General features: G+C 41.2%; 1 protein-coding gene across 1 annotated transcript in view; it reads right to left on the bottom strand.

The window, feature by feature from the left end:
- Gapvd1 (GTPase activating protein and VPS9 domains 1) overlaps nt 1–26,502 on the bottom strand; it is a 98,995-nt gene that overhangs the window by 54,469 nt on the left and 18,024 nt on the right. The window contains exons 2-7 of the mRNA XM_013021262.1: nt 16,409–16,626; nt 8,471–9,314; nt 5,162–5,237; nt 4,950–5,030; nt 3,184–3,344; nt 820–949 (exon numbers count right to left, since the gene is read on the bottom strand). Of these exons, the coding sequence (XP_012876716.1) occupies nt 820–949; nt 3,184–3,344; nt 4,950–5,030; nt 5,162–5,237; nt 8,471–9,314; nt 16,409–16,593 (1,477 nt within the window). The 5' untranslated portion in view covers nt 16,594–16,626. The remainder of the gene's footprint in view (nt 1–819; nt 950–3,183; nt 3,345–4,949; nt 5,031–5,161; nt 5,238–8,470; nt 9,315–16,408; nt 16,627–26,502) is intronic.

Raw genomic sequence — 26,502 nt, 5'->3', positions numbered from 1 at the left:
TGTATATATTATTAAAACAAAAAGTTTAAACCTAATTCTGCTATAAGTAAGCTACATTAACTACTTTTTTTTTTTTTTGGGTCTGGTCGTGGGGCCTGAACTCTGGGCCTGGGCACTCTCCCTCAGCTCTTCAGCTCAAGGCTAGCACTCTACCACTTGAGCCACAGCGCCACTTCTGGCTTTTTACGCAGTGCTGAGGAATCAAACCCAGGGCCTCATGCATGCAAGGCAAGCACTCTACCACTGAGCCACCTTCCCAGCCCTATATTTACTTTTAAATGTCATCAAACTTGAACTTTATTTTCATTGAAAAAAATTATCTCAAAATGTGGAATAATACATTTTCACTTTGCAATCTTGGCTTAAAATTTTCTTGTTAATTCTTATTTCCATTGTACAGTGCTTCATGATGGTGTGTTTGAGTATATGAATAAAGGAATACAGAATATTCAAGGTATACACAATATTCTAATATACTAGTAAGTCCATTTTTTCCATTTGTACATGCATTACATCCTTCTAAAGGAGCTCTATAAGCTTTGGTATATATCAATACTGAGAAACAATGCTGCTATAAACAGAATGCTGGTATTCTATTTAAGTCTGAATGAAGACTTACATCTTCATTTTATATGACCAACAGCTTATTGTAATCTTAATTCTATTCAGGAAACAATCTTTACAGCCAACTGTTCAAACTCATTACAGGGAACTTTCATTATTCTGCTCAGTGAGAGGCACAGATGGCTTAATTATAATTTATAAGGCTCCTTTAAAGAACACAAAACAAAATATTACTTGAATCACATAACCCTTCACCTTCAGATATGCCTTCCAGATTATCACTGCAGAGGGAAAAGCGCAACGTTTTATCAGGTTTACCGTGGAGTTTGTTTTCATCAACAGGGACATCTCCTTGCCCTCCATCCGAAAGCTGCATATTTAGGACCTAAGAAATAAAATGTCAATTTTGGTTTATTACAAATGAAAGAGTAAAGTCTAAAAAAAGAAAACCCACAGCAAATGCGCACAACTTCTTTTAGATCACTCTTAAACAACAACTCCATTCATGAGATCTTTGAAGCATTAAACAGAATTCATGGGACACAAATGGATCAGCTGAGCCAAATGAAGCTATGTTGCCTTTCTGTTATCTACAGTGTTAAAGACAACAGGCAGGGCTGGGAAGGTGGCTCAGTGGTAGAGCGCTTGCCTTGCATGCATGAGGCCCTGGGTTTGATTCCTCAGCACCACATAAGCAAAAAAAAAAAAAAAAAAGACAACAGGCAGACATAGGATTATAGGAATTGGTGTTTTTGTTTGTCTCTGTCATGTCATATGTGACCCCTGAAGACCCTGTTCTATTAGCTTTGTGGTCAGCAAATGATCTGGCAGATTTATTTTTGTGGAGACAATCTTGCTATGTAGCCTACGCTGGCTGTAAACCTGCAATTCTTCTACCTTAGTATTGGGATTACAAACATGTCCTTCCATAACTGGCCCTTGATTGGCAGATTTAGCTAGAAAACAAAGCATCCTTAAACCTTGCAAGTTGCTACAGAGTAGCTCCGTGTTAGGGTACTTCTTCAACACTTAGCCAAGCAGTCTGCAACTTCAGTCTTCACTTGCTGATGTTTGTAGACTTTTAATTTTTTTTTTTCTTTTTTAGTCATGGGCTTGAACTCTGGGCTTGAGAACTGTCCCTTAGTCGGGTGCTGGTGGCTCACGCCTATAATCCTAACTACTCAGGAGGCTGAGATCTGAGGATCGCCTTTCAAAGCCAGCCCGGGCAGGAGAGACCGTGAGACTCCTATCTCCAATAACCACCAGAAAAACCGGAAGTAGCGCTGTGGCTCAAGTGGTAGAGCGCTCACCTTGAGCTGAAGAGCTGAGGGACAGCACCCAGGCCCAGAGTTCAAGCCCCATGGCCGACCAAAAAAAAAAAAAAAAAAAGAAAGAAAGAAAAAAAAAAAAGAGAACTGTCCCTTACCTCTTCGGCTCAAGGCTAGCACTCTACCACTTGATCCACAGTGTCACTTCTGTTTTTTGGGTGGTTTATTGGAGATAAGAGTCTCACGGACTTTCCTGCCTGGGCTGGCTTTGAACCGAGATCCTCAGATTCAGCCTCCTGAGTAGCTAGGATTACAGATGTGAGCCACTGATGCCCAGCTGTAAACTTTTAAATTTTTTAGTGCTAGTACCAGAGGTTGCACTCAGGGTCTTGCTTGAAGTTTCACTCAACTTGCTCATGGCAATTGCTCTATCACTTGAGCCATGCCTCCAGCCTAGCCTTTTGCTGGTTGAGATGCAATCTAAACCATAATCTTTCAGGTCTTAGCCTCTTTTTTTTTGAGGGGGGGTCCAGTCGTGGGACCTGAACTCTGGGCCTGGGCCCTGTCCCTCAGCTCTTCAGCTCAAGGCTAGCACTCTGCCACTTGAGCCACAGCACAACTTCCAGTTTTTTTCTTTTTGCTTATGTGGTGCTGAGGAATCGAACCCAGGGCCTCATGCATGCAAGGCAAGTGCTCTACCACTGAGCCACTTTCCCAGCCCCAGGTCTTAGCCTCTTGTAAAGCTTGTATTACAAGTATAAGCCATGGGCAGCTGACTTTGTAGGCTTAAGGTTTTTCTGAATACAGGATGTCTTTTTTTTTTTTTGAGTCGGGGGGTGGCGGGGTGGTCCTGGGGCTTGAACTCAGGGCCTGGGCTCTGTCCTTGAACCTCTCTGTGCTACCGCTCTACCACTTGAGCCACAGGACCACTTCCATTGTGGTTCAAAACCAGCTCCAGCAGGAAAGTCTATGAGACTCTTATTTCCAATTAACCACCAGAAAACCAGAAGTGGAACTGTGGCTCAAACTGGTAGAGCACTATCCTTGAACAGAAAAGCTCAGGACAGTACTCAGGCCCTGAGTTCAAGCCCCATGGCTGACCAAAAGAAAAAATAAATTAAAAAAAGCTAGAAATAGGAATGTGGCTCAAGTAATTGGTTGTAAAAAACGTGAGTGAGATTATAAGATCTGGAGTTCAAGCTCCAGTATTGGCATCAACAAAAAGAAGAAAATTTTGCCTTACTTTCCTGTCTTAGCCTCTCAAGTTCCAAGATTATAGGCATGTGCTACCTCATCTGGTTTAAACTTCTTAACACAGAGTTGTAAGTTAAATGTAGTAATATATTCCTACCTCATTTTCTGACATCATCCCTGGAGTAAGCTGGGGACCTGTCCCTAAGGAAATGACCAACACCTCTTCTGGTTGTACTTCCTGGATAGTTTCTTGAGATGATCCTTCATGGTCCATATGTAGATCCACTAGCATATTACTGCGACTTCTGCTCCGAGTTGCTAACAAATTAAGAAAGAAATCAAAGAATTTAGACAAATAAAAAAATCAAAATGAAGAAAATGGCACACTGAATTTTAAAAAATATTTCCCTTTAGTGTTGAATGTTTGCACAGGCACAAAAAGTTATGAAAATATGAGTAATAGAAATCAAAACAAATAAAAAACAGATCCTCCCAGTTACTACACAAACAGTAATGAGAAACCATGACCCACATCCACTAGACAGGGAGTACATACTACACATGATAACATATGCAGTATGGCCAAATCATCCCTATCAATGGAGACTTTGAGGTAACAAGAAAAGCATTACCTGGCAGCTAGTCTTTTTAAGATACTTTGTATTTCCTATAAAATCAGTTACTTGTCGCAGATCTTCTATACTAATAACTGAACTTGTGTTAGAAACGACCATGAGGAAATCTGATAACCATATAAAATTATATTGTCTGTTTGTTTTAGCTTTCCTTTCTGTTATATTTTGAGAGAGGGTCTATGTGTTGGATTAGCCTCAAGTTCGAGATTCTTCTGCCTCAGCCTTCCAAATGTTGAGATTATAGGTATGCACCACATCAAGCCATTTTATTTTTGTTTCAAAATAGTAAAAAGTATGATTTACTGAGAATAGTAAAACTTATTAGAATAGGAAGACACTTTCAGAGGTGAAAGTGGGTTGTTCCAGAAAAGTCACGGATGACAATCACTGCTACCTACCCTGGACCATACTTCTACAGATGTTTAGAAGCTTGGAGCACCAAGTTGCTTCCCAGGACCAGCTCATGGGAAGTAACTGACATGAAAAGTATATAGTAATACTTTTTACTTAGACACTGTTGACAAAGCTAAGATCAATTTTTGTTAGGGAGGCAATTCTACCACTGAGCCATGCCTGATATATATTAACCTCACTCTAGAAATGAAGGAGTGTTTTCCCTATGTTTGAATATGAAGTCCTTTCAGTTTTATGGAAACATCTAAAATTAATAAAGGAGTCAACTATTTTTTGTTGTTCTTTCTCTACCTAAAAGTAATTTTTTCTAAAATAACTTGTCCTGTGTATCTTTTAAGAACTTTTAAACACTGAAAGATTTCAGTTGCTTATGATAATTTTTCTAAGAATTTTGATCTTCTGTGACAGTTTCAATATAACAGCTAGAAAATTCAATACAATAAAAAAGTAAATAGAAATCCTCTTTCCAAAAAGTATAGACATAAAGCATAAACACTTTGCTATGGGTGAAAGCTGACTTCCTTGAAGACAGAAAGAGATGAAAATACAGTTACCTTCACTGTACAATGCTGTAGATGTGTTCATTAATCATTTTCAGTCCAAGCATTCAGCACACACACCAGCTTCCGAAGTTTAAACAGATTCATACACACTTTTATTTTTCTATCCCTCACTATCTTCTACTGAACTATGAACTTAAGTTCAACTTGATGAGCAGGTCTATGATTTAAGCAAACTATAATATATAAAAATGCAAATAACTGAACTTCATATAGCAATTTACATAAAGCAAAAAGCAACATTCACATGGAATACAGCTATATAAAGCATTTCTTAAAGCTATGTAAGAAAAGAAAAACAGCCTGTTACCCACCAAATGGGGTGACTAATGTAATGTGCGAAGTAAGGTTGGTAGCTGAGGAATCCCAGGCAGTGATGGCTGCTAACTGTTGTCCTGGGTTGTGAAAGCAGTAAACAGAAAGAAAATCAACCCTTTGAACAGTGGATACAATTTTAAATAAATATAAAATACAAAATTACAGTGAGAAAATATTTTTGAGATTTACCGTCCACAAGGATCCATACCTAATGCCACTTTGGGAAGCAATTGTAAACAATGGGAAAATCTCATTATCCTTAGGGTAAACATTACAAACTGCGCCTAATATTAAGAAGTACCACATGTAAAAGATCACTTTTTTTTTTTACTATTTTTAGTTATGAATTTGGCTTTTGGGATAGTGAAAAAGTGAGATTTGTTGAATATTTTGCCACATTCCTACTAATAATATAATTCTATATTATACTAAATGTACAGCAGATTAATTTTACAAATTTGTATTCTTAACAAATCAGCTCATGGAAGTTTCAAGATGAAATAATTCCATTCCTCAAGATAAAGAAAATGTAATGATGTTCACTAAGTATAGCAAGTAACTCATTATTATGTTACTAAAATACTCCTGTCTTTCTGGTCTAAACACTTTTTCCATGCTTGCTAATGGTAACTACAAGTCAGCCTTCATAGAGTACAGGCTCTGGGCTGGAGGTACATCTCAGCAGTAGAAAGCCTGTCTGGCAAGCATAACGCCATGAGATCAAACCCCAATGAGAAGAGAGAAGAAAGAAATAGATCTAATTGTGCCTCAAATGAAAGACAGGATGTCTCTGTGGATTAAATAACATTTAGAAGAGGTTTACCCAGTGCCTGGCACATGCTACATGCTTAATTTTTCCATTGTATGTGTAGACAGATAGATAACAAATACTAAGTAAATAAAGATTAAGCACATATAATTGTTTTTTTAAAGTTTTTTTTGTTTTGTTTTGTTTTTAGCAGTACAGGAGATTAAATTCAGGGCCTTGTGCTTGATAGTCAGAAACTCTACCACTTCAACCTGCCTCCCAGGCCATTTTGCTTTTTTTTTTTTTTTTTCAAACATGGTCTTGTGATTTTGTCTGAAATGACTTGAATGGCTATCTTATTTATACTTCCTGCACAACTTAGGATAACAGACACACAACACTATGTCCAGATATTTATTGATTGAGATAGAGGTCTTTCAAACTTTTTGCCCAAGTTGGCCTCATACTGTGATCCTCTTGATCTGTTTCCTGTGTAGCTAAAATTAGAAATGTGAGCTAATGCACCCAGATTAGATTCTTGTAAAAATGATAAAATAAAATGAACATTCTGTTTTATTTTATAATAAATAGGCTAGCTGGACACAGTAGTTCAAGTATTTAATACTAGCTACTTGGGAGGTAGAAATCAGGATATTATACTTTGAGGTCAACCCTGGGTATGTGAACCTCTATCTCAACTAGTAGCTATATATGGTGATATGTGCCACCCAGCTATGGAGGAAGCACATGATCTGAGCCTAGTATCACACACCTGTCAGCCCCAAAATTTGGAGAAGTACAAGTAGGATTGCAGCCCAGGCTAGCACAGGCATAAAGCAAGACCCTACCTCAAAAATAATAACCAAAGCCGAGCACTGGTGGCTCACGCCTGTAATCCTAGCTACTCAGGAGGCTGACTTCTTAGGATCATGGTTCAAAGCCAGCCCAGGCAGGAAAGTATGTGAGACTTTTATCTCCAACTAACCATCAGAAAATCGGAAGTGGCGCTGTGGCTCAAGTGGTAGAGTACTCACCTGGAGCTGAAGAGCTCAGGGACAGGGCCCAGGCCCAGAGTTCAAGCCCCATGACCACCACCACCAACAACAAATAATAATAATAACAACAACAATAATAATAATAACTAAGACAGGTGCCAATGGCTCATACCTATAACCCTAGCTACTCAAAGGGCTGAGATCATGGTGTAAAGCCAGTCTGGGCAGGAAAGTCTGTGAGACTCTGATCACCAATTAACCACCAAAAAAGCTAGAAGTAGAGCTCTGGCACAGGTGATAGAGAGTTAACCTTGAGCAACACATATCAAGGACAGCATCCACACAAAGTTCAAGTTCCACAAACAGTGTGTGTGCATGCATGCACACACACACACGTGCGTGCACACACACACACTCACACACACACACACACACACACACAGAGTGGTTCAATACCTGCCTAGCAAGCATAGGCCCTGTCTTCAATCCCCAGTACTACTAAAAAGAAAAAAAATATATATATATAAAATTCAGATACACAGACAGACAGACAGACACTTCAGGCCACATCTGATGATCTCATGCCTGTAATCCCTGCCAGGCAGCGATAGAGTACTTGCCTAGCAAGTACAAAGCCCTCAGTTCAGGAGGCTGAAATTCAGAGGATCAGAGTTCAAAGCAAGACAAAGCAGAAAATTTACCATCAAAAAGCTGAAAGTGAAGCTATGACAGTAGAGTACCAACCTTAAGAGAAAAAGCTAAGGAACTGCATCCACGCAGGCTTTGAGTTCAAATGCCATTAGTAGTGCGTGCAGGCAAACACACACAGACACAGACACACAGACACACAGACACACACACACACACACAGAAAATCTCCCTTCAGAAAACCAATATTCTGGGCTGGGAAGGTGGCTCAGTGGTTGAGCGCTTGCCTTGCATGCCTGAGGCCCTGGGTTCGATTCCTCAGCACTGCGTAAAAAGCCAGAAGTGGCGCTGTGGCTCAAGTGGTAGAGTGCTAGCCTTGAGCTGAAGAGCTGAGGGAGAGTGCCCAGGCCCAGAGTTCAGGCCCCACGACCAGACCCAAAAAAAAAAAAAAGTAGTTAATGTAGCTTACTTATAGCAGAATTAGGTTTAAACTTTTTGTTTTAATAATATATACATACCACCGGGCGCTGGTGGCTCACGCCTGTAATCCTAGCTACTCAGGAGGCTGAGATCTGAGGATTGCGGTTCAAAGCCAGCCCGGGCAGGAGAGACCTTGAGACTCCTATCTCCAATAAACCACCAGAAAACCGGAAGTGGCGCTGTAGCTCAAGTGGTAGAGCGCTCGCCTTGAGCTGAAGAGCTGAGGGACAGCACCCAGGCCCAGAGTTTAAGCCCCATGACGGACAAAAAAAAAAAATCTGATTTCACAATATTCATACCAACCTCACCAGGCATACCATGTCTACGTATGCCCTGTCTATGCCAACTTTTACTATTTTACAAGAGGAAACACAATAGTCCTTTTCTAAACTTAAAAGCAAACAATTCATATAGATCATAAGATGCTCAGCAACATAGATGCTAATTCACATAGCAAGTTCCTTACTGCCAAGAAGGAACTGTTAATCTATTCTCTGTAAGGGCTCCATATAGAAAACTAACACCATTATAGTATCATTTTCTTAAGAACATATAAACACTGTCATGCTATTTTCTGTTCCCACAACCACGGCCCCAAATCAACTGACTTAAACTAAATACATCAATAGTAACAACAAAAGCAAACCTGCATCAGGTTAAATCGTGCCACTTCATTAATAGGAGCATCAGAAATTATCCCATACTGCTCTGGGTTGACAACTGCAGGACAAATGAAGCAAGCCAACAGGAGATCAGTACACATTGCTCTGACCTCTCCAACTTCTAGTCTATCTACACAGGAGAGTGTCTTGTACATCTGAGACACAATCCACCTCAGACTATGTGGAAAGCAGTATGTGTTCTGTTTGAGATAACCAATAAATTTGTTCACCAAAGTCACTAGTTTGGCTTCATTGGAATCCACCATCTCTTGAACCTTTTGCCTGAATCTATCTGAGCCTTTCTCTCCAAAGAGTTTTTCCTGTTGTGCAGGGGAGAATCTCTCAATTAGCTTGTTTGGATCTGTTTCTAGGTGATCCTCATCTTCAACAAGCAGCTGCATGATTGGCTCATGTAAAGTAGCTGTGAGGAAAAGTTTCGCAGAAAAGAGTCCTTCAGAAAACAGTTTAAATAAGATGCTGAAGGCACAAGTTCCTCTCCTCAAAAGTCGCCTGGGGTTGTCACTTTCTTTAAGTTCAAACTCAATCAAGTATCGCAGAACCTGAAGGAGGTAGCTTTCATCTTCTTGCATTATGCAGTTGCCATATAGGGAGGTAAAAACTGTGTAAATAACACTTTGTGTGTTCTCCTGATTAAGCTTCTCTCCAGCAACCAAGGAGGATGCAATAAGACGAGGATTTTCCCTTAATCGACTTAAGAATTCTCCATAAGCTGTCTCCTGAAATCCCAATTGCTTATATCCATCAACAAACTGTGTATCTTCCAAAATCTTGGCATGTTGGCAACATTCAGCTGGGGAAGCTTCCGCACTAAAAAATTAGAAAACAAATAGCATATTAACAATAATAACAGGGCTGGGAAAGTGGCTCAGAGGTAGAGCGCTTGCCTTGCATGTTCAAGGCCCTGGGTTCGATTCCTCAGCACCACATAAGCAAAAAGAAAAAAAGCCGCAAGTGGCACTGTGGTTCAAGTGGTAGAGCGCTAGCCTTGAGCTGAAGAGCTGAGGGACAGCACCCAAGCCCAAAGTTCAGGCCCCACGACCGGACACAAAAAAACAAAAAACAATAATAACAGACAACACAAGTACTACACTTGGGCATGAAAATATAAACTGATAGCCGGGCACTGGTGGCTCACGCCTGTAATCCTAGCTACTCAGGAGGCTGAGATCTGAGGATCGTGGTTCAAAGCCAGCCCAGGCAAGAGAGACCGTGAGACTCCTATCTCCAATAAACCACTAGAAAACCGGAAGTGGCGCTGTAGCTCAAGTGGTAGAGCGCTCGCCTTGAGCTGAAGAGCTGAGGGACAGCGCCCAGGCCCAGAGTTCAAGCCCCATGACCGACAAAAAAAAAAAAGAAAATATAAACTGATTATATTCCCAACAATGAGATTATTGTGAATAGATATTTTAGACTCATACTTTGCAAATAAGAAAAAACCAACACTGGAGGCATGGCTCAAGTAATAGAGCACCAGCTTTGAGCATGCAAGCTAAGCAAGTGCAAGGTGGAGTTCAAGCCTCAGTACTATCCATCATACAATTAAAAATAGTATGATGAAAATTTGGGCTGGAGGTATAGTAGAGCACCAGCCATGAGCAACCAAGCTGAGCAAGAGTAAAAGATATTGAGTTCAAGCCTCAAAACTGGGGGGCAGAGGGGTGTTAAACTAAAAAGTACAAAGGGAGGCGGGTGCTGGTAGCCCACACCTGTAATCCTAGTTACTCAGGAGGCTGAGATCTGAGGATCACAGTTCAAAGTCATCCCTGGCAGCAAAGTCTATGAGACTCTTATCTCAAATAAACCACCAGAATCTGGAAGTGGCACTGTGGCTCAAAGTGATAGAACACTACTCTTGAGCTGAAGAGCTCATGGACAGTGCCCAGGACCAAAGTTCAAGCTCCACAACTGACAAAAAAAAAAAAAAGTACAAAGGTTTGAAGGTAAGGCTCAAGTGGTATAGCAAGCATGAGAAACATGACGTTGTGAGTTTGCATCCCCAGTACTGAAAAAAAAAATAACAACAACAAAGTTGCATATTTAGCCAGGAACCAGAGGCTTATGCCTATAATCCTAACTACTCAGGAGGCAAAGATCCAGAAAACTAAGAGTTTGAAGCCAACTTAGGTACAAAAGTATGAGAGATTCCATCTCCAAAATAACCAGCAAAAAGCTGGGCTGGGAGCATGGCTCAAGTGGTTGACCAACCAAACAAGTCAAGCAAGCATGATATCCTGAGTTCTAACCTTAACACCAATAAAATTTAAAAATAAATATAGATATAAAGGAAGCCAATTAAAATTAGTTAAATAAAAATTGTTAAATGTGTTTGTGACTTTAAGTACCACTATCCCACAATACAGTGAAATTTGTGAAATTTTTGTAATCTCAATAAAGAAAAAAAGATTGTAAAAAAAATTGTAGTTTAAGCGGGGCGCTGGTGGCTCACGCCTGTAATCCTAGCTACTCAGGAGGCTGAGATCTGAGGATCGCGGTTCAAAGTCAGCCCGGGCAGGAAAGACCGTGAGACTCCTATCTCCAACAAACCACCAGAAAACCAGAAGTGGCGCTGTAGCTCAAGTGGTAGAGCGCTTGCCTTGAGCTGAAGAGCTGAGGGACAGCGCCCAGGCCCAGAGTTCAAGCCCCACGACTGACAAAAAAAAAAAAAATTGTAGTTTAGGGCTGGGAATGTGGCATAGTGGTAGAGTGCTTGCCTTGGATGCACGAAGCTCTGGGTTCAATTCCTCAGTACCACATAAACTGAAAAAGCTGGAAATAGCACTGTGGCTCAAAAGAAGCTCAGGGACAGTTCCCATACCCTAAGTTCAAGCTCCAGGACTGGCAACAAACAAAAAATTGTAGGCTATTATATAATAGCTGTTGCCTAGAACTGTACAGATAAAAAATTTGTTACACTATTGTACAACTACTTTAATTTTTTTTAAACTGCTAGTTTAAAAACTATTTATGAACACAAGAAATTTTACAAATATTTAAGAACCAAAAACAATCAACACAAGGTTTATGTCAGGTATATTATTCAATTTTTTTAACAGCAATGTCCCAGTATGTAATGAACTGTAGACTCATATCCTTCAACCCGGCTTGTTACTTCTGTAATAAGCCCTTTGAAATTAAGCCCATAAGAGGGCTAAACATCCAAAAGCATATTTGCAGCACTATTCTTCTGTATGTTTGGATTTCCTCTAGCTTCCATAAACAAGAGAAAATATACAACACTTATATTTGTGGGACTGGCTTAATCTACTTGGCATAATGATTTCCAGTACTATCCATTTTCCAGCAAATGACATTATTTCAGTTTTCGTGGTTGAATAAAACTCAATTTTATATAAATACACACACCACATAATCTATATCCATTCATCCAATTAAGCTAGTGTGCACTTAGGCTGATTCTATCATATGGCTACTGTAAATGATGCCATGAAAAACATGGGTACACAGGTATCTCTAAAATAAGCTGAATTACTCTTTTGGGTATACCAGGAAGTGGAGTTCAATTTTCAACTTTTTTTTTTTTTAATCTGGGGACTGAACTCAGGATCTGGGCACTATCCCTGAGCTTCTTTTGCTCAAGGATAACAACATTCTACCACTTGAGCCACAGAACCACTTCTGAATTTTTCTATTTATGTAGTACTAAGGAATTGAACTCAGACTTTCATGCGTGCAAAGCAAGCACCTGACCACTAAGCCACATTCCCAGCCTTCAATTTTCAACTTTTTGAGAAATATCCATACTGATTTCCATTATGGCTGAATTAATGTAATTCCAGCAAGCAATAAGAGTTCTCCCATATCCTAGCCAGAATTTGTTGTTGTTTTCTTAATGGTAGTCATTCTGACTAAAGTAGAGTAAAAGCTCAATGTAGTTTTTGGTTTTTCTTTTCTTTTTGCCAGTCCTGGGGCGTGAACTTAGGGCCTGGGTACTATCCCTGAGCTTCTTTTGCTCAAGGCTAGCACTCTACCGCTTGAGCCATAGTGCCATTCCAGCTTTTTTTTTTTATGTGCTATGGAGGAATCAAACCTAGGGAGGGCTTCATGCATGCTAGGCAAGCACTCTACCACTAAGCCACATTCCCAGCCCTCAATGTAGTTCTGATCTATTTCTCTGATGGCTAAAGATGAACTATTTTTTTTTACATATGTACTGACCATTTGTACTTCTTCATTTAAAAACTGTCTCCTCAGTTAATTGGTCTACTTACTTCCTAGATTACTGATCTTTAATTTTTTGGAGTTCTGTATATAGATAGATAGATAGATAGATAGATAGATATACTATACACACACACACACACACATATGCGTACCATGCAATCCCCTGGCTCACACCTGTAAACCTAACCATTAGGAAGGCAGAGAGTAGGAAGATGACAATTTAAGGCCAGTCTAAGCAAAAAGTTTGTTAAACCCCCATTTCAAGTGTGGTGTGGTGGTACATAGCAGTCAAACAAGTTATAATGGAAGCTTAGATGACGGGGGTGCCACCACATTATCATGGTCCAGTTCAGCCCAGGCATAAACATAAGACCTTCTTCACAAAATAATTAAATCAAAAAAGGCCAGATGGAGCTGAAATAATAGAAAACCTCCCTAGCAAGCATGATATCTATCTAAACTCAAAACTCAGTACCATCAAAAAAGAATCAGCACTTCTATTTCATTGGCCTATGTGTCTGTTTTTGTGCAGTGCCATGTTGTTTTCGTTGTCATGACTGTGAAAGGTAGCTTGAAGTGATGAACTGTATCCCGCCAGCTCATTGTTTTGGCTGTTTGTGGTCTTTTGTATTTTAGGACTGTTTTTTTCTACTTCCATGAAGAACATCACTGGAATTTTGATGGGGATTACATTCAATTTATATATCACTTTAGGTAATACAGTCATTTAAGCAATATTTATTCTATCAACTGATGCATGTGGGAGGTGTTTCCTTCTTCTAGAATCTTCCACAATGTCTCACAGGTCTTTAACATCTTTAATTAAAAACTCAAGGATTGGGGGCTGGGAAGGTGGCTCAGTGGTAGAGTGCTTGCCTTGCATGCATGAGGCCCTGGGTTCAATTCCTCAGTACCACATAAGCAAAAAGAAAAAAATCCAGAAGTGGTGCTGTGGCTCAAGTGGTAGAACGCTAGCCTTGAGCTGAAGAGCTGAGGAACAGTGCCTAGGCCCAGAGTTCAGGCCCCATGACCGGACCCAAAAAAAAAAAAAACTCAAGGATCGGGCAGGGAATGTGGTTTAGTGGTAAAGTGTTTGCCTAGCATGCATGAAGCCCTAGGTTCAATTCCTTGGTACCACATAAGATTACTAAAAGGAAAAATAGCCATTAATCCTAGCTATCAGGAGGCTGAGATCTGAGGATCATGGTTCAAAGCCAGCCCAGGCAGGAAAGTCCAAGAGATTTTTTTTTTTTTGGTCAGTTGTGGGGCTTGAACTCTGGGCTTGGGCGCTGTCCCTGCGCTCTTCGGCTTAAGGCGAGCGTTCCACCTTAAGGCTAGCGTTCCACCGCATGAGCCACAGCGCCACTTCCAGTTTCCTAGTGGTTTATTGGAGATAAGAGTCTCACGGACTTTCCTGCCTGGGCTGGCTTTGAACCGAGGTCCTCAGATCTCAGCCTCCTAAGCAGCTAGGATTACAGGCATAAGCCACAGGTGCTGGCTCCAAGAGACTCTTATCTCCAATAAACCACTCAGAAAACCAGAAGTGGCACTGTGGCTCAAGTGGTAGAGCACTCACTTTGAGCTGAAGAGCTGAGGGACAATGCCCAGGCCCAGAGTTCAAGCCCCATGACCAACAACAACAAAAATTGTTTTTAGGCCAGGTACCAGTGGCTCATGCCTGTAATCCTAGTCAGGAAGCTGAGATCTGAGGATAGCAGTTCAAAGCCAGCCTGGGCAGGAACAGTCCATGAGATTCTTATTTCCAATTAACCAGAAAACTGGAAGTGGCACTGTGACTCAAGTGCTAGAGTGCTAGCCTTGACCTGAAGTGCCCAGGCCCTGAGTTCAAGACTCATATTGGACCGAAAAAAAAAGTTAAAAAAAAAAACTCAGCTGGGTGACGGGTGGGTCAAGCCTGTAATCCTAGTTACTCAGGAGGCTGAGATCTGTAATCCTAGCTACTCAGGAGGCTGAGATTTGAGGATCATAGTTCAAAGCCAGCCCAGGCAGGAAAGACTGTGAGATTCTTATCTCCAATTAAACACCAGAAAACCTCAAGTGGCACTGTGGCTCAAGCTGTAGAGCGCTCGCCTTGAGCTCAAGAGTGCAGGGACAGTACCCAGGCCCAGAGGTCAAGCCCAGGACTGACAAAGAACAACAAAGAAAAAAAAAAAAAAAAGAACAAAAACACAACTCAAGGATCATATGAGAATGATGATAGCAGACAACTTTGTTTTGTTTCTGAGTTTACAGGAAATGCATAGTAGCACTATTGATATTTTTCTCTTAATGTAGTTAGGGTAAAATACAAGAAAGTGCTTAGGGGCTGGGAAGGTGGCTCAGTGGTAGAGCGCTTGCCTTGCATGCTCAAGGCCCTGGGTTCGATTCTTCAGCACCACATAAGCAAAAAATAAAAAGCTGGAAGTGGTGCTGTGGCTCAAGTGGAACAAGCTATACACTTAAAATTTAAGCACTTTTTTTTTTTTTGGGGGGGGGGTCCGGTCATGGGGCCTGAACTCTGGGCCTGGGCACTGTCCCTCAGCTCTTCAGCTCAAGGCTAGAGCTCTACCACTTGAGCCACAGCGCCACTTCCGGCATTTTTCTTTTTTGCTTATGTGGTGCTGAAGAATCGAACCCAGGGCCTCATGCATGCAAGGCAAGCGCTCTACCACTGAGCCACCTTCCCAACCCAGCTTGTTCACTTTTTATGTATCAATGCACCAAGGTAATCACATTTTGGAATAAGATATGTGTTAGCATTTGCCTGAAGCTCCTTGACCCAAGAATTTAAGGCTAGCCTATGTAAACAACCCCTTAGAGTGGTTTAAAGCTTCATCTAAAAAAAGGGGTGGTGGGTAGGGCAGCTGTAGATGTAGCTCAATGGGAAAGGCTTGTCTACCATATATTAGGACCTGGCATAATTCCCAGAAGAAAAAAAAGAAACATTTTTAAGTAACCTAGAATGTTCTGCAATGCCCTTTCCCAGTCAATACTACTCTTTGCAAACCAAACAAATATCCATTATTCTGTCACAAAAGATTAGTTCTGCCTCTTCTGAATTTCATATAAATTGAACCATACAGTATATACTCCTTTCTGTTCGACTCCGTAACACTGTACCAGTATTTTTACAGTTATTAAATAATAGATTGATGAAATATGTGGTTTCTAAAAGTAGATATATAATATCAAAATATAAAAATGTATTCAAATAGTGGGCTGGGAAGGTGGCTCAGTGGTAGAGTGCTTGCCTTGCATGCCTGAGGCCCTAGGTTCGATTCCTCAGCACCACATAAGCCAAAAGAAAAAAGCCAGAAGTGGCACTGTGGCTCAAGTGGTAGAGCACTAGCCTTGAGCTGAAGGGCTGAGGGACAGCGCCCAGCCCAGAGTTCAGGCCTCACGACCGGACCCAAAAAAAACAAAACAAAACAAAAATGTATACAAATAGTACTATAAAAGTAACACAAGACAATTTATTCTCTACAATTATGTTATACATATAAAGACAAAAAACTAGTGTGGAATAAAATTATAATTATATAGCAACGCTTAAGTTAATGAATATACAAAATATTTTTTAAGCAAAGACTCACTATAATTAACAGATCTAAACTATCTTCAGTCATGAACTTTATTGGAAATAAATTCATTCCATTACAGTTAACAATTAATACAGAAGTGATTTGCAAAAGTTTTGATCTGAAAAATCTTTTCTTTACCTGGTTATAATAAGCCGATCCAAATTAATTCTCTGTTGCTTTGCAATCCATGCTGTACGATACAACTTTTCAGCTGTCTTAAGTACATCTGCATTCAGCCTCTGAATGAGCTGTTTCTCAGAGTTCACATACAATCGCTCCTGTTTGAGGTGATGGGCCAGAGTATGGATATCTAACTTCACCATCTTCAAATGTGTTCAAAGTGCAGAGGCAGATCACTGGAAGGAGAAAATATAAAAGCTTATGTCACATACCTTCTTTTAAAAATCAAAAAAGGTATCAGGGCAAGGATGAGAGAGGGAAAATAGAAGACAGATGAGGAAAGGAGTGGTACTGTCCCAAAAGAAATGTACTCCTTAGTAATAAAAGCATTTAATAAGAGGAAAAAGAAAACCCAACAGGGCAGAAAGCAATACAATGTTGGCCAAACAAGCATGAAGTACAATGTTCAAACCTCAGTACTTGGGGAGTGGGGTGGGGGAGAGGAGAAAAGGAGAAGAGAGGGAGAGAGAGAAGGAAATGGAGAAGGGGAGAGGGAGGAAAAGAAGAGAGGAAGAAAGGGAGAGAAGGGGGGGCCCACACTCAACGTTTGGTGGAACATGCCTGTAATCCTAGACCTTGGGAGATAGAAGCAAGAATATCATGAGTTCAAGGCCAGCTTGGACTATAAGCCTATCAAATGGAATGGAATAGAATGGAAAGGAAAGAGAAGGGAAGAAGAAGGAAGAAAAGAAAGGAGGGGAAGAAGGGGGAAGAGAGAGACACTTAAATAATTAGATATGAAGTGTTAGGATGCCTGCAACTCACATGATTTAGCAAACAATAACAACAGCAAATCTAAAAACAGTAAAATGTACCAGGCACATTGGTTCACACTTGTAATATAGCTCTTTGGCAGGCAGAGATCAGGAGAATCAAAGTTCAAAGCCAGCTCAGGCAGAAAAGTTTGCAAGATCTCATTTCAACTAATGAAAAGATAGGTTAGTGGTTATGCTTGTCATCCTAGCTATATAGGAAGCAGCATTAATAGAAGAATTGTGGTGCACACAGGCTGCCTGGGCATGAATTCAAAACCATTAAAAAAAAAACCCACCCACAGAAGCAAAAAGGCTCATGTTATGACTCAAGTAGTAGTACACTTGCCTGGCAAGTACAAAATTCAGAGTATATACCCTAGTAGAACACAGAGGGGAGGGGCTGGTAGGAAATGGGGGAGAATAATAAGAAGGGTGACATCAATCAAGACACATTGTACTTATAAACTGATTCACTGAATGCTAATTCTTTGTATAACTACTTCAATAAAAATATAATTTTTATGCGGGGCACTGGTGGCTCACGTATGTAATCATAACTACTTAGGAGGCTGAGATCTGAGGATTGCAGTTCAAAGCCAAACCCAAGCAGGAACATCCATGAGACCCTTATCTCCAGTTAATCACCAGAAAACCAGAAGTGGCACTGTGGCTCAAGTAGCAGAGCACTAGCCTTGAGCTGAAGAGTTTAGGGACAGAGCCCATGCCCAGAGTTCAAATCCCATGACCGACCGACAAAAAGAAAAGAATACACATACACACACACATAATTTTAAGCCAGGCAATGATGGCTTTCACCCTCAATCCTACCTACTCGGAGACTGAAATCTGAGAATCGTGGTTCAAAGCCAGGACTCTTACCTGCAACTAACCACCAGAAAATTGGAAGTGGTACTGTACTGTGTGTGACTCTAGAGTGGTAGAGCGCTAACCTTGAGCAGAAAAAGCTCGGGGACAGCACCCAGACCCTGAGTTCAAGCCCCATGACCACCACCACCAACAACGAAATACACACACACACAAAAAAAATTTTTTTTGGTCAGCTGTGGGCCTGGGCACTGTCCCTGAACTCTTCAGCTCAAGGATAGTGCTCTACCACTTGAGCCACTTCTACCTTTTTCTGCTTATGTGGTACTGAGGAATCGAACCCAAGGCCTCATGCATGAAAGACAAAGCAAGCACTCTACCACTGCACCACCTTCCCAGCCCCAATATATAATTTTGGGGTGGAGGTGGTCCGGTTGTGGGGCCTGAACTCTGGGCCTGGGCGCTGTCCCTCAGCTCTTCAGCTCAAGGCTAACGCTCTACCACTTGAGCCACAGTGCCACTTCAGGCTTTTTTTTTTCTTTTTGCTTATGTGGTGCTAAGGAATCGAACCTAGGGCCTCATGCATGGAAGGCAAGTGCTCTACCACTGAGCCACCTTCCCAGCCCCTATAATTTTTTTTTAAAGCTAGCTTCACACCTACTTGTAAATCTCCCACCTCCAGTTTCTTCACCATAATTGGTATTCACCCAGCATACTAGGCTTTACTCATCACTATATATTGTCTGTTTTCTCTGCTAGGAAATTTTTTCCTAATAATAATAAAATCCCCAAGCCAGGTGCTGGTGGCTCACGCCTGTAATCCTAGCTTCTCAGGAGGCTGAGATCTGAGGATTGCGGTTCAAAGCCAGCCCGGGCAGGAGAGACCGTGAGACTCCTATCTCCAATAAACCACCAGAAAACCGGAAGTGGTGCTGTAGCACAAGTGGTAGAGTGCTCGCCTTGCGCTGAAGAGCTGAGGGACAGCGCCCAGGCCCAGAGTTCAAGCCCCACGACCGGACAAAAAAAAAAAAAAAATCCCTAAACTAGTAGCTAAATGTAAACTGCTATTGAAAAGAGTAGATATAATCATTGTACTACTCTTCAAAAGTTCTTGTACATTACAAAATTCTCATAAAAAAGCAAGCAAAAATATTTTAGAGGGGCTGGGAAGGTGGCTCAGTGGTAGAGCACTTGCCTTGCATGCCTGAGGCCCTGGGTTCAATTCCTCAGCACCACATAAGCAGGAAAAAAAAAAGCCAGAAGTGGCATTGTGGCTCAAGTGGTAGAGCACTAGCCTTGAGCTGAAGAGCTGAGGGACAGCGCCCAGGCCCAGAGTTCAGGCCCCACGACCGGACCCAAAAAAAAAAAAAAAATTTTTAGAAAATTTCAAGTTAAACCCTTTTTGCTGCTTTAATTCAATGTGTTTCAATATCTTTTTCAGTGTTAAAGACTGAATACTGACTGGGCTTCATATATGGTAAACACAAGCTCTATAGACCCTTTATTCACTATATTACTGAATTTTGCTGGAGCCTACCAATAATCTTGAGAAGCCTATAATCTGACTACAACCACAATACTACTCAAGACAGAGAGCACAGCATGTTTTCAATAATATAGAAAAATATTAACCATTTACATAATTTAGGAATTTAATCTTCACATAAAACTTCACTTACATTTAAGGGGCTGGCAGAGTGGCTCAAGTGGTAAAATGACTGCTGGCAAGCATGAGTTCAAACTCAGCATGGCCAAAAATAAAAAATAAAATTAACACTTCAAAGTAATATTCAACAATCTACTAAACAGGAACTGACCTTCTACCAGGGGTGGGGAACCATTTTTCTGCCAAGGGCAATTTAGATATTTTAGTATTACTCATGGACCAGACAAAACTATCAATTCAGGCAGACAGATGAAGGCAGCCAACAAGAAGCTTATGTGTCTGCCCATTATGTACAAAATGATGGGGGGGGGTCTTAAATGGCCAGAGAGCCAGATGGTCCTTACTCCTATAACCATCCAACTGTTCCAAATGTCTTCAAAAACATTTATAAAAGACCTGTGTGTATGTGTGTGTGTGTATCTCTGTGTGTGTGTGTCTCTGTGTGTGTGTGTCTGTGTAGGCGGGTGCATGTATATACGCATCCTGGAGATTGAACTCAAGGTCTGGGCGCTGTCCCTGAAGTTTTGTGTTCCAGGATAACACTGTAGTGGATTCACAGCTCCACTTCTGGCTTTTAGTGGTCATTGGAGAAGAGTCTCATGGACTTTCCTGCTGCACTGGCTTTAAACTAAAATCCTCAGATCTCAGCTTCCTGAGTAGCTAGGATTACAGGCATGCGCAATTGAGTACCCAGCTGAGTTTTATTTTATACACTGACAGATAGCATGGTATCAACTATCACATCATACTTCTGTCTCTCCCATCAGACAATAAACAATGAGATTAAAGACTAACTTGGTGACAGGCACTGGTGGCTCATGCCTGTAATGCTAGCTACTCAGGATGCTGAGATCTGAGAATCTCAGTTTGAGGCCAGCCCCAGGCAGGAAAGTCCATGAGATTCTTATCTCCAATTAACCTCCAGGAAACTGGAAGTGGATCTCAATACACTTGTTGACAAATATGTTACTGCCCTTAATTTGGTTAGCACTAAGTCTACTATTTGGGGGAAGAACCATAATTAACAGATTATGTGTGTTAAAAAACACACAGGTTGAGCTGGGAATGTGGCTTAGTGGTAGAGGGCTTGCTTAGCATGTATGGGTTCGATTCCTCAGTACCACATAAGCAGAAAAAGCCAGAACAGGTGCTATGGCTCAAATGGTAGAGCACTAGCCTTGAGCAAAAGAAGCTCAAGAACAGTGCCCAGCCCTGAGTTCAAGCCCTGAGCCCCAGGACTGACAAAAAAACAAAAACAAAAAACAGGTTAGGGGATGTAGATCAGTTGAAGAGAACACATGCAGAATGTGAGGCCCTGGGCTTGATTCCTAGCACCAAAAAACAATAATGAAGATTAAAAAAAAAAAAAGCTGATGGAAAGAGTCTGAGAATTTAGAATTAATAAAGTTGTTCTGTTCTCACACCTCAAGAGAAGTTAACAGTCATAAGCTAAGGAGTAGCATCAAGTAAAATTTAGACATGAATAACAAAAAGGAGAGTTTTTATCACACTGAAGAATAGAAAAGTACAAACGTTACCAATTAAATGAACTGGTTTTCTGAAAAGTAACAGTGACAGTATCATATCAGACTCACTGAAATACTTGTATCAACCTAGTATTGATATATTTAGACTTATTATGGCAAGAATTCTGCATGTTTCTCCTTACTGCACATCACAATCCTATCACAGGTATGCTCTCATTACCTCATTTGACAGCTGAGACAAGTGTTGACACACCTAGTGGAATAAATCCAATTCCATTTGCCTCCAAAAAGTACCACCTGCTCTGAACCAACCAATATAACCACTTTGTCATTAACATCCACTTTTCTAATTCAAAGTTGGTTCCTTAAAGGTTTTCTTCCTTCCTTCCTTCCTTTTCTTTCTTTATTTTTGTCCTGATCCTGGGGCTTGAACTCAGGGCTTGTGTTCTGTCCCTGAGCTTTTCTGCTTAAGGCTAGTGCTCTACCATTTGAGCCACAGTTCTGCTTCTTGTTTTTTCTTGGTTAACTGGAGATAAGAGTCTCATAGAATTTCCTGCCTAGGCTGGCTTCATTTTTTGCCAGTCCTGGGGCTTGAATTCAGGGCCTGGGCACTGTCCCTCTGGGCCTATTTTTGCTCAAGGCTAACACTCTACCACTTGAGCTACAGTACAACTTTTGGCTTTTTCTGTTTATGGGGTACTGAGGAATTGAATCCAGGGCTTCATGCATGCTAGGAAAGCACTCTACCTCTAAGCCACATTCCCAGCCTCTGTCGGCTTTGAATGACAATCCTCAACTAAGTTTGTTAATGTTAGTTTTTTTTGTTTTGTTTTTTGCTTTTTTTGTAGATTGTGGGGGCTGAACTCTGGGCCTGGGCGCTGTCCCTCAGCTCTTCAGCTCAAGGCTAGTGCCCTACCACTTGAGCCACAGCGCCACTTCCGGCTTTTTTTTCTTTTTATGTTGTGTTGAGGAATAGAACCCACGGGCTCATGCATGCAAAGCAAGCACTCTACCACTGAGCCAACTTCCCAGCCCAATCTGTTAGTTTTGACAGAACTTCATTTGGGCTTCCAGAGATATTTATTTCATTTGAATTTATATTTAAATACCATACAAAATGGAGAGAAGGTAGAGAAATAGGATCACTTGAACACTGTTAATAGGAATGTAACTTTGTACAGTCACTACGGAAGACAATAAAAAATTTCCTCAAAAAATTAAAAACAGAACTATCACATGATTTAACAATCCCACTACTGGATTTATACCAAAGGAAGTTAAATCAATATATCGAAGACATATCTGCAATGCTATGTTTATTACAATACTATTCACAATAACCCATATATGGAATTTACCTATGTGCCCATCAGCAGATGAATGGCAAAAAAAATATGGTATATATACACAATGATATATTATTCAGACATAAGTAAAAATCCTGCCATTGCAAACCATGGATGGAACTGGAGGTCATCATTTACAGGGAAATAACCAGGCACACCATGTTCTCACTCACATGCAGAATCTAAATAAGTAGGTCTTACAGAAATGAAAGAATAGGATGGTTGTTTCCAGAGACTTGGGTAGCTGGGGTAAGGAGACATACTGGTCAAAGCATAGAAAATTGAGGTTTCAGATATCCTAACAACTCCCCTCCTAGAAGCAGCAATTGTTCTGTTTGTTTGGGGGTTTTTTTTGGTAGATTGTGGGGCTTGAACTCTGGGCCTGGGTGCTTGTTCCTCAGCTCTTCAAGACTAGTGCTCTACCACTTGAGCCACAGCACCACTTCTGGTTTTCTAGTGGTTAATGGGAGGTAAGAGTCTCACAGACTTTCCTGCCCAGGTTGGCTTTGAACCGTGATCCTCAGATCTCAGTCCCTGATAGCTAGGATTACAGGCATGAGCCTCCAGTGCCCAAATAAGCAATTGCTTTTTTTATGGCACAACTATAGTAGAAATCCAATGCTCTTTCTGGCTTTCTCCTCACCTGTGGATGAAAAAACACAAACATAGCCAAGTGCCTATAATCCCAGTTCCTCAGAAGAATGAAATCTGAGGGTCATGGGTTGAAACCACTCTGGCAGTGATGAAATCTGCAAGTCCCTTATCTCCAATTAACCACTCCAAAATGCAGGAAATGGAACTGTGGCTTGAGTGGTAGAGCACTAGTCTTGAGCACAAAAGCTCAGGGATAGCTGGGCACCAGTAGCTCACACCTGCAATCCTAGTTACTCAGGAGGCTGAGATCTGAGGATAGCAGTTCAAAACCAGCCCAGGCAGGGAAGTCCATGAGACTCTTATCTCCAATTAACCACCAGAAAACCCGAAGTGGCGCTGTGGCTCAAGTGATAGAGCGCTTGCCTTGAGCTGAAGAGCTGAGGGACAGCGTCCAAACCCAGAGTTCAAGCCCAATGAGCGACCAAAAAACAAAACAAAAGCTCAGGGACGGCATTCAGGCTGAGTTCAAGCTCCAAAACTGGAACAAAACACACACACACACACACACACACACACACGGAGGCGGGGGGACTTAATTCTTTTCCTTGGCACCAAGTGATACAGTGCCCAGCTGGGCATGCAAGTTGAGTAAGCTCAAGGCCCCTAGTTCAAACCCCAGTACTGGAAGGAGAAATATTTTCAAAGAATTTTAAAGAATAAATTTCAGCTTTGCAACTTAGGTAATTACAACTTACCACTGAGACCAGAAGAAAAATTTTTAATAGAATAGGTGAAGCATCCCTGGCTTTTTTGTATCCTCTCACAATGTTATACTGTAGAGACTGGCAAACTGTATCTTGCTCTCCAAATGTAACCTGCTATCTGTCTGTGTAAGTAAAATTTTACTGAAATACAGCCATCTCATTTGGTTATATAATTTTCTGTAACTGTTTCCATGCCACAATGTCAAAGTTGAATAGCTGCCAGAGTCCATATTTCATATGGCCCATAAGCCTAAAATATTACTGACAAATGACAGAAGTTTGATAAACCTTGATAAGAGCAAGTACATCTACCAAAAAAGAGCATGGAGAGGAGGCAGACTGATAAGGTGAAACTTGTGAACTATAAGATATATTAGAACTTCCAAGGAGGATACCCATATTATAAATGCTAGCTGTTATATCACAAACTTCTGTGACTCAAGAGTTATCTAAAGGGCTGAGAATGTGGCTTACTGATAGAGTACTTGCCTACCATGCATGAAGCCCTAGGTTCAGTTCTTCAGTACCACATAAACAGAAAAAGCTGGAAATGACACTGTGGCTCAAATGGTACAGTGTTAGCCTGGAGCAAAAGAAGCTCAGAGACAGTTCCCAGGCCCTGAGTTCAAGCCCCAGGACTGGTAAAAGCAAAATAAACCAAAGGACAGTCTAAAACAATTGAAATTATAAGTCAAAATCCATACAATAAACCAGATGCTGGTGGCTCATGTCTGTATCCTAACTATCTGGGATGTCAAGATTGGGAGGATTGAAGGTCAGCCCCAGCAGGACGCTTGTGCTGCCTTCTCAACTGAAAGCTGGATGCAGCAGCATGCACTTGTCATCCTAGCCACATGAGAAGCTGAGGATTGCAGTGCCAGATCAGCTCAAGCTGACCTGTAATCCAGGCTATTTAGGAGGCCAAGATGTGAGGACTGTGGTTCAAAGCCAGCAAATAGTAAAGTCCTTGAGATTCTTATTTCTAACCACCAAAAAGACAGAGGGAAGCTATGACCCAAATGATATAGTGCCAGTCTTTGAGTGAAAAAGCTAAAGGCCAACATCAGGCCCTGAGTTCAAGCTCTAGTATGGACACTAAAATCAAAACCAAATAACAATAAAAGTGCAAAAAAGGGCTAGAGGGCTGGCTCCAGCAGTAGAGCAACTGCCCAACAAGCAGGAAACCCTGAGTTCAAACCATAGTACTAGAACAACAAACAAAAAACAATATTACCATAATTAAACACAGAGATATACAGTTGGTCCTATCCAAAGTATATTTTAAGTCTTATACATACTAATAAAGTTCTCAGTACTTTAAAGAGTAATATAACAAGCTCACAGATAGGTATACAATCTTCAAACTGTATAATCTTTCTGAAATACTACTTTTTTTTACTGAATAACAAGGAATTAGAAGACCCTATGTATATAATCCCATCTCCTAAATAACACTGTGATCTTCTATATAAATGCAGGCTCTTGGGCTGGGAAGGTGGCTCAGTGTTAGAGTGCTTGCCTTGCATGCATGAGGCTCTCAGTTAAATTCCTCAGCACCATATAAGCAGAAAAAGCGGGAAGTGGCACTGTGGCTCAAGTGGCAGAGTGCTAGCCTTGAGCTGAAGGACAGTGCCTAGGCTCAGAGTTCAGGCCCCAAGACCAGCAAAAAATAAACAAACAAACAAAAGTAAACAAATGCAGGCTCTTTGATTCTTTTTAATGCTGATAGATGGGATTTTCTGGGGGCAGGTAAGTCTAGTAACCAATATTGTCCAAAGGACTTCTACTTGTATCAGCTGCCGCCTTCCAACTTGGAATCACAGGACTAAAATAGCTCTCTGTTGGAAACGGTTAGGGCATACTTAAGATCACCATCTTCCTCCCAGTCAGTCTGTCAACACTATTAAGTTGAGATTGTCATCTCAATGGCCTCCTTCCTGGTGTCTCCTGGTTGTTATGAAGGTAATCTTCATAAGGCACAAATCTCGCCATCCAACTCTCCACTGCCTATAGGATAATGTTCCTAATCTGCATGGCATCAAGCCCTTAACCATGAAGTCCCTCCTTTTGTATTTCCTACTTCATTTGCCACCATTCTCTTACTTCCTAAAGTCCAGATGTTGCTGCTACATTATATCTAACGTTTGTAAAAGGCTATGGTGTATGCCTTGGAGGCCCATACTGTAGAGTGATATGGGTATAACAGAACCTACTTCACAGGATCTGTTCATAAAATTGTGACCATTAGCCGGGCGCTGGTGGCTCACGCCTGTAATCCTAGCTACTCAGGAGGCTGAGATATGAGGATGGCGGTTCAAAGCTAGCCCGGGCAAGAGAGACCATGAGACTCCTATCTCCAATAAACCACCAGAAAACCAGAAGTGGCGCTGTAGCTCAAGTGGTAGAGCGCTTGCTTTGAGCTGAAGAGCTGAGGGACAGCGCCCAGGCCCAGAGTTCAAGCCCCATGACCGACAAAAAAAAAAGATTGTGACCATTAAATGGGTTAAGATGTATAAAGCATGGTCTGGGAAGGTGGCTCAGTGGTAGAGCGCTTGCCTTGCATGCATGAGGCCCTGGGTTCGATTCCTCAGCACCACATAAGCAAAAAGAAAAAA

This window comes from Dipodomys ordii, unplaced genomic scaffold (genome assembly GCF_000151885.1).
Source record: "Dipodomys ordii isolate 6190 unplaced genomic scaffold, Dord_2.0 Scaffold55, whole genome shotgun sequence".
Taxonomy (NCBI): Eukaryota; Metazoa; Chordata; class Mammalia; order Rodentia; family Heteromyidae; genus Dipodomys; species Dipodomys ordii.
The sequence above is the reverse complement of the archived record's forward strand: the minus strand, read 5'-3'. Positions and strand labels throughout refer to the sequence as shown.